This window comes from Dendropsophus ebraccatus, chromosome 11 (assembly GCF_027789765.1).
Source record: "Dendropsophus ebraccatus isolate aDenEbr1 chromosome 11, aDenEbr1.pat, whole genome shotgun sequence".
Lineage (NCBI taxonomy): Eukaryota > Metazoa > Chordata > Amphibia > Anura > Hylidae > Dendropsophus > Dendropsophus ebraccatus.
Genome location: NC_091464.1, coordinates 94,518,603 through 94,539,360, shown reverse-complemented (window position 1 = coordinate 94,539,360; position 20,758 = coordinate 94,518,603). Strand labels below are relative to the sequence as shown.

The 20,758-nt window shown below is 44.5% G+C and overlaps 1 protein-coding gene and 1 long non-coding RNA gene across 2 annotated transcripts in view; one reads left to right on the top strand and one right to left on the bottom strand.

The window, feature by feature from the left end:
- Positions 1-20,758, top strand: part of LOC138768201 (uncharacterized) — an 860,246-nt gene that overhangs the window by 525,463 nt on the left and 314,025 nt on the right. The gene's annotated exons all lie outside the window — the stretch shown is intronic.
- The window catches only part of TEX55 (testis expressed 55), a 33,580-nt gene continuing 21,851 nt past the window's right edge, over positions 9,030-20,758 (bottom strand). Inside the window, exons 4-6 of the mRNA XM_069945138.1 lie at positions 20,565-20,702; positions 18,778-18,840; positions 9,030-10,173 (exon numbers count right to left, since the gene is read on the bottom strand). Coding sequence (XP_069801239.1) covers positions 10,138-10,173; positions 18,778-18,840; positions 20,565-20,702 — 237 coding nt within the window. The 3' untranslated portion in view covers positions 9,030-10,137. The remainder of the gene's footprint in view (positions 10,174-18,777; positions 18,841-20,564; positions 20,703-20,758) is intronic.

The following is a 20,758-nucleotide window of genomic DNA, read 5'->3' as shown; positions in this document are numbered from 1 at the left end:
GGTGGCCTGTCCTGTGATTGGCAGAGCGGTCGTTGGTCTGTCCTGTGATTGGCAGAGCGGTCGTTGGCTTGTCCTGTGATTGGCAGAGTGGCCGGTGGGCTGTCCTGTGATTGGCAGAGCGGTCGTTGGCCTGTCTTGTGATTGGCAGAGCGGTCATTGGCCTGTCCTGTGATTGGCAGAGTGGCCGGTGGCCTGTCCTGTGATTGGCAGAGCGGCCGGTGGCCTGTCAGTGCAGAGAATTCAGAGCTGCAGACACTGGGCTAGTTTTCGGAGGACAGTGGAGAAAGCCTGAGGACACCATGGAACACGGTAAGGTTAGTTATTACTTTATACTAAAGTTATCAGCTGTCGGACGCGCGTCGCTATTACACGCATCTATTACACGGAGCAATGCAGCCCCACGCCCAAAGATTTTAGGTCAGCCGAATTGTCCTGATTTGGCGGAATTATCACTCGGTATGATAGGGCCCTAATGTAGGTATACGGCTGCCTATAGAGTAATGTAGGTATACGGCTGCCTATAGAGTAATGTAGGTGTACGGCAGCCTATAGAGTAATGAAGGTGTACGGCTGCCTATAGAGTAATGTAGGTATACAGCTGCCTATAGAGTAATGTAGGCAGGGGCGTAGCTAAAGGCTGATGGGCCCTGGTGCAAAATTTTAGCTTGGGGCCCCCCCATCTCCCCCCGATCAGGCAAAGTCCTATCTAACGTTATATCCAATTACTCTAATGTGCCACCATGTTCTAATGCCCTGTCACTGCCTCCACCTCATGTACTGCACTACTGCCCCCTATAATTAATGGACTGTACTGTGTCATTGTCTAATCATTGTATTCCAATCTTTGACTCTCCAGCTGAAAAACTACAACTCTCATCATGAACTGCCAGTTGGAAACGATGGGGGTTGTAGTGCTGCAACCTGAAGAGCCACATGCTGGAAAACTACAACTCCCATTATAAACTGTCTGCAGGGCATGATGAAGTTTGAACTTCTGCAACCTGGAGAAGTCACCTGATATCACCTGCAGTCCTATGTAACACCACAGATAACAGTGATATCCCTCTGAGTACAGATAATGTAGTAGTCATCTGCAGTCCTATGTAACACCACAGATAACGCAGTGATATCTCTGAGTACAGATAATGTAGTAGATGTCCCGTGCAGTCCTATGTAACACCACAGATAACACAGTGATATCTCTGAGTACAGATAATGTAGATGCAGCACAAGCTGGAGCTCAATGAGGTAAAGATACGGCCATAGGACACAGCTTGGGCCGCCAAGGCAGATGTCTGGAGGAGGGGGGCGCTGGTACTTGCTGTCATCTGATTAGGTAAGAGGCCCAATCAGATGACAGCATGTGCCAGCGGGCGCAGCGGGACAGATTAGCGCAGTGCTTCCCAACCTTTTCCACCTCGGGGCGCCCCTACTAAATGATGTTCTACAAAATAAGAAAACCGTCATACAGTGACTCACCGGTGATGTCTTCTTTGATCTGAGGCGTCACTTTCCCTTTTCCTCTCCATCCGGCCCAGACCTCCATGATGATTCCTTCCAGATACGTTTCATCCCCTTAGAACCTGCGAGACAAACAATTTAGGCTCCGCACATTTCTAGCAACTTCCTTCCCTTCCTCCCTCCTGTAGGCTCCCATAGTAACTGCGCTGTGTGGTGTAATGTGCAGTAAAGTGATTAGGAATGTGGGATGCCCCCTGTATGTAGGATTCCCTGCTGTGCCCCCTGTATGTAGGATCCCCTGCTGTGCCCCCTGTATGTAGGATTCCCTGCTGTGCCCCCATGAGCTAATAATGCCCCCAGAGGTGCCCCCATACAATAATAATGCCCCCAGAGGTGCCCTCATGAGCTAATTATGCCCCCAGAGGTGCCCCCATGAACAAATAATGGCCCCAGAGGTGCCCTCATGAGCTAATAATGCCCCCAGAGGTGCCCCCATAGACTAATAATGCCCCCATGAACTAATAATGCCCCCATAGGTGCCCCCATGAGCTAAAAATGCTCCCAGGAGGTGCCCCCATGAACTAATAATGCCCCCATGAACTAATAATGCCTCCAGAGGTGCCCCCATGAACTAATAATGCCCCCAGAGTTGCCCCCTATGAACTAATAACGCCCCCAGAGGTGCCCCCATGAGCTAATAGTGCCCCCAGAGGTGCCCCCATGAACTAATAACGCCCCCAGAGGTGCCCCCATGAACTAATAATGCCCCCAGAGGTGCCCCCATATACTAATAATGCCCCCAGAGGTGCCCCCATATACTAATAATGCCCCCAGAGGTGCCCCCATGAGCTAATAATGCCCCCAGAGTTGCCCCCATCAACTAATAATGCCCCCAGAGGTTCCCCCATGAGCTAATAATGCCCCCAGAGGTGCCCCCATGAGCTAATAATGCCCCCAGAGGTGGCCCCCATGAACTAATAACGCCAACAGAGTTGCCCCCATGAACTTATAATGCCCCCAGAGGTGCCCCCATACAATAATAATGCCCCCAGAGGTGCCCCCATATACTAATAATGCCCCCAGAGGTGCCCACATGAGCTAATAATGCCCCCAGAGGTGCCCCCATACAATAATAATGCCCCCAGAGGTGCCCCCATATACTAATAGTGCCCCCAGAGGTGCCCCCAAGAACTAATAATGCCCCCAGAGGTGCCCCCATACAATAATAATGCCCCCAGAGGTGCCCCCAAGAACTAATAATGCCCCCAGAGGTGCCCCCATACAATAATAATGCCCCCAGAGGTGCCCCCATACAATAATAATGCCCCCAGAGGTGCCCCCAAGAACTAATAATGCCCCCAGAGGTGCCCCCATACAATAATAATGCCCCCAGAGGTGCCCCCAAGAACTAATAATGCCCTCAGAGGTGCCCCCATATACTAATAATGCCCCCAGAGGTGCCCCCATACACTAATAATGCCCCCAGAGGTGCCCCCATATACTAATAATGCCCCCAGAGGTGCCACTAAAAAAACAAACATCCTACTCACCTAATCCGCGCTGTGGCTGCAGGCAGCAGCTCTCCTCCTCCTCTTCTGGCTCCATCTTGCGAGCCGCAGGGACGGGACTTCCGGCAGACGTGATGACGTCACATCCTCACGCCTGTCGGAGAGGTCACGTCCCGGCCTCCCATAGGCTGCTGGTATGAAGTGCCGGCAGCCTATGGGAGAGAATACGGGCGGAGGACGCTGACAGGTCCTGCTCCTGTAATCTGATCGCTTCAATGTTCCGCCCGCTCACTGTGCGGGCGGAACATCAAATCGATCTGTGCATCCTGAGAAGCTGCGCGGCCGCAGCTTCTCTGGATGCTCAAAAACAAGTAGCAAGGGGGGGCCGTGCGGGCCCCCCCTAGCGTAGGGGCCCGGTCGCCATGGCGACCCCGGCGACCCCTATAGCTACGCCACTGAATGTAGGTATACGGCTTTCTAGAGCAGTGCTTCTTTAACTTTTTCTACTGGAGCCTCACCAGACTGACCAAGAGGGCGCCTGGGCCTCACTATCTGTGGTGAAAGTCCATTTAAAAGCTGGAAATAATGCTAGGGTTACATTTCACCCATCTCCCAAGCTCTATATACTAATAAAGCAAGTACAAAATAAATTAATAATGTGGCTAAAATGGAGAATTTTGCAAACAGCTAAAGGACTGTACAGATCATAGTTACTTTTGTGAAAACTGCCTCCCCAGCTGGGCCTCACCAACAACTAGGGGGCGCCTCACAGTTTGAGAAGCACTGCTATATAGTGTAATGTAGGTATACGGCTGCCTATAGTGTAAGGAAGGTATACGGCTGCCTATAGTGTAAGGTAGGTATACGGTTCTCTATAGTGTAACGTAGGTATACGGCTCTCTATAGTGTAACGTAGGTATACGGCTGCCTATAGTGTAACCTAGTTATACGGCTCTCTATAGTGTAACCTAGGTATACGCCACGGCTGCCTATAGTGTAACGTAGGTATACGGCTGCCTATAGTGTAACCTAGGTATACAGCTGCCTATAGTGTAACCTAGGTATACGGCTGCCTATAGTGTAACATAGGTATACGGCTGCCTATAGTGTAACCTAAGTATACGGCTGCCTATAGTGTAACCTAGGTATACGTCTCTCTATAGAGTAAGGTAGGTATACGGCTGCCTATAGTGTAACCTAGGTATACGGCTGCCTATAGTGTAACCTAGGTATACGGCTGCCTATAGTATAATGTAGGTATACGGCTGCCTATAGTGTAACCTAGGTATACGGCTGCCTATAGTATAATGTAGGTATACGGCTCTCTATAGTGTAACCTAGGTATACGGCTGCCTATAGTGTAACCTACTGTAGGTATACGGCTGCCTATAGTGTAACGTAGGTATACGGCTGCCTATAGTGTAACCTAGGTATACGGCTGCCTATAGTGTAACCTAGGTATACGGCTGCCTATAGTGTAACCGAGGTATACGGCTGCCTATAGTGTAACCGAGGTATACGGCTGCCTATAGTGTAACCGAGGTATACGGCTGCCTATAGTGTAACCGAGGTATACGGCTGCCTATAGTGTAACATAGGTATACGGCTGCCTATAGTGTAACGTAGGTATACGGCTGCCTATAGTATAATGTAGGTATACGGCTCTCTATAGTGTAACCTAGGTATACGGCTGCCTATAGTGTAACCTACTGTAGGTATACGGCTGCCTATAGTGTAACGTAGGTATACGGCTGCCTATAGTGTAACCTAGGTATACGGCTGCCTATAGTGTAACCTAGGTATACGGCTGCCTATAGTGTAACCGAGGTATACGGCTGCCTATAGTGTAACCGAGGTATACGGCTGCCTATAGTGTAACCGAGGTATACGGCTGCCTATAGTGTAACATAGGTATACGGCTGCCTATAGTGTAACGTAGGTATACGGCTGCCTATAGTGTAATGTAGGTATACGGCTCTCTATAGTGTAACATAGGTATACGGCTGCCTATAGTGTAACGTAGGTATACGGCTGCCTATAGTGTAACGTAGGAATACGGCTGCCTATAGTATAATGTAGGTATACGGCTCTCTATAGTGTAACATAGGTATACGGCTGCCTATAGTGTAACCGAGGTATACGGCTGCCTATAGTGTAACCGAGGTATACGGCTGCCTATAGTGTAACCGAGGTATACGGCTCCCTATAGTGTAACCGAGGTATGCGGCTGCCTATAGTAAAATGTAGGTATACGGCTCTCTATAGTGTAAGGTAGGTATACGGCTGCCTATAGTGTAACGTAGGTATACGGCTGCCTATAGTATAATGTAGGTATACGGCTCTCTATAGTGTAACATAGGTATACGGCTGCCTATAGTGTAACGTAGGTATACGGCTGCCTATAGTGTAACGTAGGTATACGGCTGCCTATAGTATAATGTAGGTATACGGCTCTCTATAGTGTAACATAGGTATACGGCTGCCTATAGTGTAACCGAGGTATACGGCTGCCTATAGTGTAACCGAGGTATACGGCTGCCTATAGTGTAACCGAGGTATGCGGCTGCCTATAGTATAATGTAGGTATACGGCTCTCTATAGTGTAAGGTAGGTATACGGCTGCCTATAGTGTAACCTAGGTATACGGCTGCCTATATGTAACCTAGGTATACAGCTGCCTATAGTGTAACCAAGGTATACGGCTGCCTATAGTGTAATGTAGGTATACAGCTCTCTATAGTGTAACCTAGGTATACGGCTGCCTATAGTGTAACATAGGTTCCTCATTGTCCTGCATCGTTTCCGTGCTTCCTCTTCGCCTTTTTCATCATTTCCCTCATTGTCTCATCATTTCCTTGTTTCTTCATCCTTTTCCTCATTATATTCTTGTTTTTCTCATTGCTTCCTCATCGTTTCTTCGTTGCTTCCTCATCGTTTTCCCCTCATCATTTCACTGTTTCCATGTTTCATCGTTTCCTTCATTGTTTTCTTGTTAATTTTTCATTGATTTCTCGTCTCTTCATAGTTTCTTCTTCATTTCCTTGTTTCCCCTCATCATTTCTGTGCTTCCTCATTTCTTTATCGTTTTCTTGTTTCTACATTAATTCCTCATTGTTTCTTTATTGTTTTTTCATCCTTTCCCTCATCGTGTCTTCATTGTTTCGCTCATCATCCTTTATCGCTTCCTCACTGTTTCCCTCAACCTTTCTGTGCTTCCTTATTGTTTCCTCAACATCTCCCTCATTGTTTCCTTGTTGTTTCCTCATCGTTTCTTTGTTTCCTCATCCTTTCCATCCTTCCTTATTGTTTCCTCATCATCTTTTCTAGTTTCCTCACTATTTCCCTCGTTTCTGTACTCCATCGTTTCCTCATTGTTTTGTCATTTCCCTCATTGTTTTCTCGACGTCTCATTCATTGTTCCCTTATCATCTTCATCATTTCCTCATTATTTTCCTCGTTCTCCTCATTATTTTCTTCGTTTTCTTCATTGTTTCGCTCATCATCTTTCATTAACACTTTCTTTTTATTTTTACATAAAGCAAAAACACAAGATGAGGACACACAGATCCTCCATAACAAATATGCATAGTACAAAGGTGTACAAAGGGAATAGTAATACAACAATACCAACACTACCTACGGCTTGCAAGACCTAATACCAATCTAGATAAATTGCATCAATAAAGCATAGGTACAATGTCCACGGATTCAACTTTTATTGTCATAGAAATCTTCCCACCGTTGCCATTTGTGCCAACAAGAATGATAATTACCTAACCTCCTGGCTATTAACATTTCCATATTATAATTCTATATAGGAGATATAGTTGGGGCTGCCGTTTCCTTGCAGAGGCTGGCAATGGCTGTACGGGTGGCGTTACAGACATGGAACATCACTAGGAGATTGGGGGGGGGGGCACGGAGGGGGATAGTGGAGAATCTTTTGCAATACCCCCTTAATTTGTCCCCAGAAAGGTTGTATACGAGCACTGCTCCACCAAATATGCATTAAAGTGCCAACAGCTTTTTGACACCTCCAGCATATCGCTGATGCTGATGGATATATTTTTGATAGTCTATAGGGAGTCTAGTACCATCTGTAACTAAGTTTTCTTAAGGCTTCAAGGTGATTGACACATTTAGAAATACTCCTGTGCATTTTGCCACTGCCTGTAAGGATTTGGATAGGTCAGCTTCCCACTTGTTTTGAAAAGGGAGGCAGGAGTGCTCGGAGGGAGCAACCAATTCTCTATAATCTATGGAAACACCCCTCTTAAAGTAAAGCTTTTCATGGGGGGGAAGGTTTAGAGGACCATGGCCAATTCAAAGATTGGACTAGATGCCTTATTTGGAGGAATTTTAAAAAATCCCTTTGTGGGATACAATATTTATGAACAATATCAGAGAAGGATAGAAGGCCTCTTTTGTCACCAAGGTAAGATAGCAATGTAATGGAGTGTGACCCCCATGAGCAGAGCTCTATGTCTCGTATACAACCTTGTATCGCTGATAGGGGTATATCAGCTATTCTTTAAGGACATAATCATGTAACCTGGGAGGTGTCCATCCACACTTTAAGAGCCGCTGACACTATAGTTATAGTTTTTCCTCATCATTTCCTCATTGTTTTCTTGTTTCCTCATTGTTTCCTCATCGTTTCCGTGCTCCCTCATTGTTTCTTCGTTGTTTCGCTCATCATCTTTCATTGGTTTCTCACTGTTTCTCTCATCATTTCCGTGCTTCCTCATGGTTTCCTCATCATTTTCTCATGGATTTCCTCGATGTTTCCTAATCGTTTCTACATCCTTTCTGTGCTTCCTCATAGTTTCTTCATCCTTTCCCTCACCGTTTCATCCTTTCCCTCATCGTTTCTTCATCCTTTCCCTCATTGTTTCTTCATCATCTTCTCATTGTTTCCTCATGGATTTCCTCGACATCTCCAGCAAAGGATGGAAAGCCCATCTGGAGAGTGCGAGGCGGAGATGCCCAGAGTCCTTAGATACCTCCTGTTACAGTATATGGAGCTGCACCATCCCCAGAGACGTCATTATTAAGCGCTAACAAGCATGAAGCAGAGGCGAGAGCGCGCAGCTCCAACTACTCCACCTCCCTACATCTAACACACACACCATCATGGCGGACACATCATGTGATCGCTACCATTACTTATATAGGAGGCAACATCCAACAGGAAAAACTGAGCTTAGATACACCAGACAGTGGCACACAAGAGAGGCTCAGATACACACGTCCACTATATATCACACAGCTGATACAGCAGTACATTCAGATACAGTGGTCCAACAGACAGTTTTACACAACAGGCTTAGATACACAACGGCTCAGCAAAGAGTATTGTATATCATAGGCTTAGATACACCCCCTCAGCAATATCACACATCACAGGATAAGATAAGCTTAGATACACAGTTCAGCAGACAGTATCATACACAATAGGGATTATACATGGATCGGCAGAGAGTATCACACCTGGCTTAGATACTACAGCTATGAAAGATACAACAGCTCAGCAGACCATGTTACACCTCAGAGGCTTAGATACACTGCTCAGGAGACAGTATTACACATCACAGGCTTATGGTCCTTTTACACAGAACGATTGATCGTTCGTTTTTGCACGATAACGATCGAATTCGAACGTTAATCGTACGTGTAAACGCAGCGAACGATCAAACCATGAGCGAGAAATCGTTCATTTTGATCTTTCAACATGTTCTCAAATCATCGTAGATTGTTCGCAAAAAATGTGCAGATCGTTCAGTGTAAAGTCTTTCAACGATTTCACCTATGTGTGAGATAGGCTTAAACGATCGCATAGCGAATTTTCTGTACGATGTATCGTTCCGTCTACACGCTGATCATTATAAAAAAAAAAACATTGTTCATTCAAAATCGTTAATCGTGCGAATTATCGCTTTGTGTAAAAGCACCATAAGATACATGGCTCAGCAGACAATATCACTCATTATTCGCTTAGATATATACACTCTGCAGACAGTATCACACCTGATAAACGTAGATACGGGACTCAGCAAACACTACCATACCTCATGGCCTTTATTACATGGCACAGCAGATAGTATCACATCTGATAAGCTTAGATACATGGCTCAGCAGATAGTATCACACCTGATAAGCTTAGATACATGGCTCAGCAGCCTGTATCGCACCTGATAAGCATAGATAGATGGCTCAGCAGCCTGTATCACATCTGATAAGCTTAGATACCTGGCTTAGCAGGCAGTAACAGAGAATAATATGATCTACATTGTGTGCTGCGGTGAAGCGTCGCTGTCAGCAGATGTGTAGTGATGGATGATACGTGATGATGGGGCGTCAGCCATGAGCCGACACCATCAGACGCCTCATCTACATGGTGAGATACAAGACAATAAGAGAGCGCAGGATGAAAGAGACACCACATGGGGGACAGGAGAACATACTAGATATACACACCAAGCCAGTCTCTGCTCCATACAAGCTGCTGCTCTCTGTTATCAGCCACATTAGAGAGGGAGAGGCTGGCTGTACAGCAGTATAAGAGCTACTGCTCTCTGTTAAAAGCCACAAAAGAGAGGGAGAGGCTGGCTATACAGCAGAATACAAGCTACTGCTCTCTGTTATCAGCCACATAAGAGAGGGAAAGGCTGGCTAAACAGCAGTATACAAGCTACTGCTCTCTGTTATCAGCCACATAAGAGAGTGAGAGGCTGGCTATACAGCAAGTGGATACAAGCTACTGCTCTCTGTTATCAGCCACATAAGAGAGGGAAAGGCTGTCTGTGCAGCAGGTGGGTACAATGTACAACTGGATGACAATAAGCATGTTTCTATTCACTGACAGCAAGCAGAGATCTGGACCATGGAGAGCAATTGTAACACCATGTCTATTAGAAAGTTGCAGAAACTTTAAATATACAATTACTAAGACTGGAAAAACTCATGACATTCCCCTATACAAAAGCCTGATCACAACATTAGGTGAAAGGATGTGTCCGTTCTTCATAGTTTGGGGTTTGTACCAGCAGTGATTAGAATAGTCTCTAAAACAGGTTATTGTAATATGCTCCTTTATAGCAGATGCCATTGGTCTTAGTGGTTTATGTTTACGGATCTCTTCTCAGCCGACTCCTCAGGGGCGGGGCCATTACTGCTCCTTCTTGCTGGAAATCATAGACTGCACCTAAGAAATAGAGAGGCATTACTTAAAACTCCTAGACCCCAATATTGGTGACTCCTTTTGTGGCAGAGGGGCCCCGCAGGCACCAGGGCCCGGCTGCAGATTTTACCTCTGTATTAGATATATAGGGTAGAGTAAGGAGGGAAGTTTGTGTTCTGCTAAATACAAGCATCTTGCCTTCTGACAGCTATCACATACCCCATACATCATCTGTATTCTACGCGTTCTCCACGCCGTGTTATCGCACCCGACAAGCAGTGTAATGAAATTCCAATGCTGAATCCTGGGCCCGAAACATTAATTACAGCAACAAATATCCCTGAGAACAACCTGATGCTATCGCAACGAGGACTGCGAGAAGATGGAACACGAGAATGACTACTATAAGGGCGAATTCACATGAGGCAAACACGTTTCAGTGGATACATTTGGATCAGCTCCATTCAGATTAATAGAAAAGCTAATACAATTTCTCCTGCATTTGTATACACAATAAGAGACACAGATAGTCAGAGCTGATTTCAATATGAAAAACCCAAACAATATACAGGACATACATATATCTATTATACTACTTCTCCTATATACAAGAATATGACTACTATACTACTGCTCCTATATACAGGAATATAACTACTATAATACTGCTCCTATATACAAGAATAAAACTACTATAATACTGCTCCTATATACAGGAATATAACTACTATAATACTGCTCCTATATACAGGAATATAACTACTATAATACTGGTCCTGTATACAAGAATATAACTACTATAATACTGCTCCCTATATACAAGAGTATAACTACTATACTACTGCTCCTATATACAAGAATATAACTACTATAACACTGCCCCCTATATACAGGAATTTAACTACTATAATACTGCTCCTATATACAAGAATATAACTACTATAATACTGCTCCTATACACAGGGATATAACTACTATAATACTGCTCCTATATACAAGAATATAACTACTATAATACTGCCCCCTATATACAGGAATATAACTACCATAATACTGCCCCCTATATACAGGAATATAACTACTATAATACTGCCCCCTATATACAGAAATATAACTACTATAATACTGCCCCCTATATACAGGAATATAACTACTATAATACTGCTCCTATATACAGGAATATAACTACTATAATACTGCCCCCTATATACAGGAATATAACTACTATAATACTGCTCCTATATACAGGAATATAACTACTATACTACTGTGGACTTAGTGTAGGGACCCATGTGTATCAGATACCTGCACGAGGTACATGGGGCAGTATGGCTTGATCAATTCATACACAAAATTCTGATGTGTTTTTTATTTAGCCTAGCGGCACTAGTATCAGCCATAGGTGTGAGGTGCAGCACTCTGTTTCTTCCCTGAACCGCATAACTACTATAATACTGCTCCCTATATACAAGAGTATAACTACTATAATACTGCCCCCTATATACAGGAATATAACTACTATAATACTGCTTCTATATACAAGAATATAACTACTATAATACTGCTCCTATACACAGGGATATAACTACTATAATACTGCTCCTATATACAAGAATATAACTACTATAATACTGCCCCCTATATACAGGAATATAACTACTAGAATACTGCCCCCTATATACAGGAATATACTATAATACTGCCCCCTATATACAGAAGTATAACTACTATAATACTGCCCCCTATATACAGAAATATAACTACTATAATACTGCCCCCTATATACAGGAATATAACTACTATAATACTGCTCCTATATACAGGAATATAACTACTATACTACTGCTCCTATATACAAGAATATATCTACTATAATACTGCTCCTATATACAAGAATATAACTACTATAATACTGCCCCCTATATACAAGAATATAACTACTATAATACTGCTCCTACAGTATATACAAGAATATAACTACTATAATACTACTGCCTATATATAGGAATATAACTACTATAATACAGCTCCTATATACAGGGATATAACTACTATAATACTGCTCCTATATACAGGAATATAACTACTATAATACTGCTAAGAGCACACCTGCGTAACACCTTCCCCCTCCCAGCTCTAGCCTCCAGTGTATGGATCAATAAACCCCTTTCTCTGCTGACCGGTGAGTGCGGATTCCTTTCTCTCCATTGCATATTCCATTGTCTCGCCTGTTTCCTGCACCCGGATCATTTGTGGTTTACCTGCACTGAACTTTGCTGTGTACTTCCCAGCCCTCGGTCCCATAGTAGTGTTGCCATCGGCTGGTGCCGGCTGAATCTCTCTCACCCGTATCATAACTACTATAATACTGCTCCTATATACAAGAATATAACTACTATAATACTACTGCCTATATATAGGAATATAACTACTATAATACAGCTCCTATATACAGGGATATAACTACTATAATACTGCTCCCTATATACAGGAATATAAATACTATAATACTGCTCCTATATACAGGGATATAACTACTATAATACTGCTCCTATATACAGGAATATAACTACTATAATACTGCTCCTATATACAGGTATATAACTACTATAATACTGCTCCTATATACAGGGATACAACAACTATAATACTGCTCCCTATATACAGGAATATAACTACTATAATACTGCTCCTATATACAGGAATATACCTACTATAATATACGACATGGAGAGAAAGGAGCGGCTGCACATCCCATCTATGGCTGATACTAATGACGCTAGGCCTATTTTAAAAAACAATGCCAGGATGTTTGTGTATAATTTGATCAAACTATAATAGCCCCGTGTACCACGAGCCGGTCCCCTGGTTGGTTCACACGGGTCCCTACGCTAACTCCACAGTGTGTCGGTCAGCGACCGCAAACCCCGCAAAGCATGCACATGCAGGGAAGGGAGGCCATGGAATGGCCCTGCAATCCCAATGTCACAGGACCAAACCCAAAATACCCAACCAAAACCCAGCAGAGCCACCGGCGGTGAAGGCTGCCCCCAAACACCACAAGTATGAATATGGAATTGCACTCACCACTGCTGCTGCAGACAGAATGGGAAAGACATAAGGTACTGACATGTGCACAGGTATATCCTGCCAATTTGGGTCATGTGGGTCACGTGGCGTCCCTTCCCTGCATGTGCACGCTTTGCGGGGTTGGTGGTCGCTGACCGACACAGTGTGGAGTTAGCATAGGGACCCGTGTGAACCAGGGGACTTGATCAAATTATATACCAACATCCTGGCGTTGGTTTTTAAAATAGGCTTGGCAGCCATAGGTGGGATGTGCAGCCGCTCCTTTCTCTCCATGTCGTATTTTACAGTTCTCCCTTTTCTGAGCAGCTGGCACTCCCCTTCATAAGGGCCACATGACCCAGATTGGCAGGATATACCTGTGCTCACATGTCAGTACCTTATGCCTTTCCCATTCTGTCTGCAGCAGCAGTGGTGAGTGCAATACCATATTCATACTTGTGTTGTTTGGGGGCAGTCTTCCCCGACGGTGGTGCCGGCTGGGTTTTGGAGGGGCATTATGGGTTTGGTCCTGTGACGTTGGGGTTGCAAGGCTATTCCATGGCCTTTCTTCCCTGCACGCGCCTGCTTTGCGGGGTTGGCGGTCGCTGACCGACACAGTGTGGAGTTAGCGTAGGGACCCATGTGAACCAGGGGACCTGCACGTGGTACACGGGGCGGTATGGTTTGATCAAATTATATGCCAACATCCTGACGTTGGTTTTTAAAAATTAGCCTAGCAGCATTTCTATTAGCCATGGGTGTGATGTGCAGCCGCTCCTCTCTCTCCATGTCGTGTTTTACAGTTCTCCCTTCTGAGCAGCTGGCACTCCCAGACCCATGTGACCCAAATCAGCAGAATATACCTGTGCTCACATGGCAGTACCTCCATGTTTGTCCTATTCTGTTTGCAGCAGTGGTGGTGAGTGCAATACCATATCCATACTTGTGTTGTTTGGGGGCAGCCTTCTCCACCGGTGGTGCTGGCTGGGTATTGGTGGGGCATTTTGGGTTTGGTCCTGTGACATTGGGGTTGCAGGGCCAATCCATGGCCTCCCTTCCCTGCAGATGCACGCTTTGCGGGGTTTGCAGCCGCCGACAGACACAGTGTACCAGGAGACCTGCACGTTGGTACACGGGGCGATATGGATTGATCAAATAATATGCCAACATCCTGACGTTGGTTTTTAATAATTAGCCTAGCAGCATTAGTATCAGCCATGGGTGTGATGTGCAGCCGCTCCTCTCTCTCCATGTCGTGCATAACTACTAGAATACTGCTGTTTCATTGTTTCATACTGTCCTATGTGGTTACACTACAATTTATATTTGTCTATGGATTTTGTTCCTTGCTCTTCTCCTCATCATTAGGTTGCAGCCCGATTCCCGGGACGACCGCTCTGAAGCAGTTTGCTCCTCGGTAATGTCGGTCCTTTATTACGTTCTGTGGTTTATAATGTCTGTTCTGCAGATTGCAATAATGTCCTTGTGACTACATATTGAGGTTGTTTAGCAGTAGAAACAATAAGAGGCCTATGTAGCGCAGCTTTATGTATTCTGCCGCTCGCTCTATTGATATTTGCATTAGAGGTGCGTGGTAATGGCGGTACAGCGGCCGTAACCAGACTCTCATTAGTGCCGGCAAAACAGCCGAGAGATTAACGCAGCAATCAATATCTTTGATCTCTGCAGAATCTACCCAACGAGAGCGGCTTCAGGGTGTTTAGATTTCCTCGCTGCTACTCACTAATATTGACCCTAGTCTCCTGCCTGCAACTAAACTGCAAGGGAAACCCTGATTACATGGAGTAACTGCAGAGATTATAGAGGAGCACTGTGGGGACCACATTACATGCCGCACACCGGATAGTATACTAATACAAAAGGGTTATAATCACATACAAATCAATATAGTTGTTATATTCTTGTATATAGGAGCAGTATTACAGTAGTTATATCCCTGTATATAGGAGCAGTATTACAATAGTTATATTCTTGTATATAGGAGCAGTATTATAGTAGTTATATTCCTGTATATAGAAGCAGTATTATAGTAGTTATATTCCTGTATATAGGAGCAGTATTATAGTAGTTATATTCCTGTATATAGGGGACAGTATTATAGTAGTTATATTCCTGTATATAGGAGCAGTATTATAGTAGTTATATTCCTGTATATAGGAGCAGTAGTATAGTAGTTATATTCCTGTATATAGGAACAGTATTATAGTAGTTATATTCCTGTATATAGGAGGCAGTATTATAGTAGTTATATTCCTGTATATAGGAGGCAGTATTATAGTAGTTATATTCTTGTATATAGGAGCAGTATTATAGTAGTTATAGTCCTGTATATAGGAGCAGTATTATAATAGTTATATCCCTGTATATAGGAGCAGTATTATAGTAGTATATTCCTGTATATAGGAGCAATATTATAGTAGTATATTCCGGTATATAGAAGCAGTATTATAGTAGTTTTTTTCCTGTATATAGGGGCAGTATTATAGTAAATATATGCACAAGCCAAAAAGACAGAAATGGCTGCACATCGCACCCATGGCTGACACGAAAGCTTATTCAGCTACATTTAAAACCAACATCAGAAGTTAGTATATAATTTGGCCAAACCATATTGCCTCATGTACCACGTGCAGGTCTTTTGATACACATGAGTCCCTAACCAAAAAACATCACTGTGCGGGTCAGTGACCACAATCCCCGCAAAACGTGCACAAGCAGAGAAGGGGGGGGGGGCTACGGAATGGCCCTGCAACCCCATTGTCACAGGACCAGACCCTAAAGGGCCCCCACGGACCCCCTAGGTGCAACCGGAGGAAAAAGTGGACGTCAAGCAACACAAGTGTGAACAAGCTCTTACCTCTCTCCATTCCTCTGCAAGTAGAATGGGAGAATACTAGGAGATCCTCCCCTTATGTACACAGGTGCTTCCTGCTAATTTGGATCACATGGGTCTTACAAAGCACGAGTGCTAGCCACAATGAAAAAAGGGACAGAATGAGGGAACGGCACAGTGATGTTTTTTGGTTAGGGACTCATGTACCACGTGCAGGTCTTCTGATACACATGAGGCAATATGGTTTGGCCAAATTATATACTAACTTCTGATGTTGGTTTTAAATGTAGCTGAACAAGCTTTCGTGTCAGCCATGGGTGCGATGTGCAGCCATTTCTGTCTTTTTGGCTTGTGCATATTTTATGTATTCTGTCCCTTTTTTCATTGTGGCTAGCACTCGTGCTGTGTAAGACCCATGTGATCCAAATTAGCAGGAAGCACCTGTGTACATAAGGGGAGGATCTCCTAGTATTCTCCCATTCTACCTGCAGAGGAATGGAGTGAGAGGTAAGAGCTTGTTCACGCTTGTGTTGCTTGGCGTCCACTTTTTCCGCCGATGGCGCCTGCGGGGTTCGGGGGGGCCCTTTAGGGTCTGGTCCTGTGACAATGGGGTTGCAGGGCCATTCCGTGGCCCCCCTTCTCTGCTTGCGCACGTTTTGCGGGGATTGTGGTCGCTGACCGGCACAGTGATGATGTTTGGTTAGGGACTCATGTGTATCAGAAGACCTGCACGTGGTACATGAGGAAATATGGTTTGGCCAAATTATATACTAACTTCTGATGTTGGTTTTAAATGTAGCTGAACAAGCTTTCGTGTCAGCCATGGGTGCGATGTGCAGCCATTTCTGTCTTTTTGGCTTGTGCATATATAACTACTATAATACTGTTCCTATATACAAGAATATAACTAATATAATGCGGTTCAGGGAAGAAAGAGTGCTGCACCTCACACCTATGGCTGATACTAGTGCCGCTTGGCTAAATAAAAAACACATCAGAATTTTGTGTATGAATTGATCAAGCCATACTGCCCCATGTACCTCGTGCCGGTATCTGATACACATGGGTCCCTACACTAAGTCCACACCGTGCCAGTCAGTGGCCACCAACCCCGCAGGCGTGCACAGCCAGGGAACGGGGGCCATGGGACGGCCCTGCGACCCCCATGCCACAGGACCAGACCCAAAAACACCACACCAGAACCCGGCCAGCACCGCCGGCGGAGAAGGTCGCCCCCAAGCAGCACAAGTCTGGATAAGGTATTGCGCTCACCATAGCTGCAGCAAACAGAATGGGAAAAAACAGGAGGGATTAAAACCATGTGCACTCAGGTGTCTCCTGCTAATTGCGGTCATGTGGGTCTCACCAGGAGGAGTGCAATACACGGAGAAAAGAGAAACAAAATGCGGTTCAGGGAAGAAACAGAGTGCTGCACCTCACACCTATGGCTGATACTAGTGCCGCTTGGCTAAATAAAAAACACATCAGAATTTTGTGTATGAATTGATCAAGCCATACTGCCCCATGTACCTCGTGCCGGTATCTGATACACATGGGTCCCTACACTAAGTCCACACCGTGCCAGTCAGTGGCCACCAACCCCGCAGGCGTGCACAGCCAGGGAACGGGGGCCATGGGACGGCCCTGCGACCCCCATGCCACAGGACCAGACCCAATATAACTAATATAATACTACTCCCTATATACAGGAATATAACTACTATAATACTGCCCCCTATATACAGGAATATAACTACTATAATACTGCTCCTATATACAGGAACATACTACTATAATACTGCTCCTATATACAGGAATATAACTACTATAATACTGCTCCTATATACAAGAATATAACTACTATATTGATTTGTACAGTATGTGATTATAACCCTTTTGTATTAGTATACTATCCGGTGTGCGGTATGTTATGTGGTCCCCACAGTGCTCCTCTATAATCTCTGCAGTTACTCCATGTAATCAGGGTTTCCCTTGCAGTTTAGTTGCAGGCAGGAGACTAGGGTCAATATTAGTGAGTAGCAGCGAGGAAATATAAACACCCTGAAGCCGCTCTCGTTGGGTAGATTCTGCAGAGATCAAAGATGGTTCACACGGGTCCCTACAATAACTCACCACTGTCAGTCAGTGACCGCCAACCCAACAAAGCGTGCATAAGCAGGGAAGGGAGGTCATAGAACGGCCCAGCAACCCCAATGTCACAGGCTCAAACCCGAAGGGCCCCTACCCCCAAACCCAGCAGGTGTCGCCGGCGGAGGAAGCGGCCATCAAGCACACGGTCTTACTGCTCACCACTGCATCGGAGGTAGAATAGGAGAAATAGGAGGTACTTACCATGTGTGCATAGGTGCTTCCTGCTAATTGGGGTCACATGGGTACGTGGTACATGAGGCAATATGGTTTGATTAAATTGTATACCAACATCCTGGCATTGGTTTTTAAATGTAGCCGTGAGACATTAGTGTCCGCCATAGGTGTGATGTCTGTATTATAGTAGTTATATTTTAGCACATTGTGTCAACATTATAACTGTAATTTTCTCATTGACATGAGGTGGTATAAAAATACATATCTCCTATAACACTGTTGATATTTATGACCAGATACTAGACAATATCTATATCCAGTTGGATTGTTACTCCAGTGTGTAGTACATAATATGAGTAGATTGGGAAGAATATATTCACCTTTTCAAGCATAAACCCCAATGGATCCTCTGGTTTCTCGAACACCAAATCCTCAGTGATTTCCTAATTAAAAAAAAAAGTTAAAGTGTACCTGTTGTTATAACTTTCAAAATCTAAATCAAGATAGATAGATAAATAATAGCAGATAGATAGATAGATAGGAGATAGATAGATAGGAGATAGATAGATAGATAGGAGATAGATAGATAGATAGATAGATAGATAGATAGATAGATAGGAGACAGATAGATAGATAATAGATAGATAGGAGATAGATAGGAGATAGATAGATAGATAGATAGATAGATAGATAGATAGATAGATAGAAAGAGTAGTGATGAGCGAGTACTTAAATGCTCGGGTGCTCGTTACTCGAGACGAATATTTCCCGATACTCAAGTGCTCGTTTCGAGTAACGAACCCCATTGAAGTCAATGGGAAACTCGAGCATTTTTGCAGGGGACTTTGGGGCTGGCTAATTGCAACATCACGCCAAATTTAAATTGAATTTGATGTAAAACCCACCCACTACTACTGCCTCTACCAACCTGATTGATCCTGCCTGCTAAAGGATGAAGGTTTGGCAGAGCACACCTCCACTTTGAATTTGACTGTAGCAGTTGGGGTAACTTTCCCTAGTTGACTTGCGGAAATGCGCCGCACCTTGGTGAGCAAGTCAGCCAAATTGTGCTAGGTTTTAAGGAACCGCAGCAACACTAGGTTGAACACGTGGGCCAGGCATGCTACATATGTTAGGCTGCAGAGTTGCAGAGCCGCCATCAGGTTCCGCCCCTTGTCACATGCAACCAAGCTCACTGCTAATTACACAGGGTAATTAGCAGTGAGCTTGGATATGGCTGCAATAAGACATAAAGAAATTAGATTATATACTGTTCACACTAGTTTTTTGGAGGCTGTCGTATAGTCTGTGTGTATGTGGTGGTGGTATATGGTCTATGCCACCTGTTACACAGGACAATCAGCAGTGAGGTTCTATACAGCTGTACTACAAATCACAGCAATATAACGCACAACAGCAGCAGCAGCCACAAAATAATATAAGAGTACTGAGCACTTCTTAGGGGTGTGTATGCAACACCTAATGTCCCCTTTCTGCCAGCAGCCATGGTAGCTACAGTGCAAGTCCCAGCCAGCAGTTTGGAGTAATACAAAAAAAATAAAGATTTTAAGCCCTAAAAAAAGACTGTTGGGTTCCTTTGCTAGTATTCCCTGCCTACTGGAACGCCAATTCCCTCCCTAACGCTCTCCCTGACAAGCAGCAGCTCTGTCCCTAATCTCTTCCAGCATGCATGTGAGCCGAGCCTCGGCGGCCGAGATTTTTATATGGCAGGGTCTTCTGATCTGGCTAACCAATCGCTGCTATCAACATGTATGGGTCCCACGTGATCGCAGGATGTACCAAAGAGTCTCCTGCATGTTGATTGGTTGAGAAATTGTGCTCAAACCTACGGGAAAGGGATGATGAGATTTTCTTGAGTATCGCGATATGCTCATCCAAGTAACGAGTACCCTAATACTCGAACCAGTACCAAGCTCGGATGAGCATGTTCGCTCATCACTAATATAGATAGGTTTAGAATATTGCAGTGCTGTAATAACATCTGTGAACACACAGGGGCAGTATTGCTCCACAATATAACATATATATAGGAGATAAGGAACAGCACACATTATTCTGGGCAAACATGGATACATCTGGGGTGGAGACATGCTAGTTCTTGCAGTGTTCCTGTATAGTCTGTAGCTGGACGTCCGGGATATGTTACCTGGAATATCTGCAGGATGTTGTGCTTCTCCATGTACTTCAGAGAACGATCAAAGGGATCCTCATAGACTGGAGGGGTGGGAGGCGCGGAGCCTGCTGGGTGACTTACCTCCGTGATCAGAACCTTATGTCCATTCATCTAGAAAAGAATAAAGGGATGAAATCACTAAACAATGCGAGAAAAAAAGATCCAGA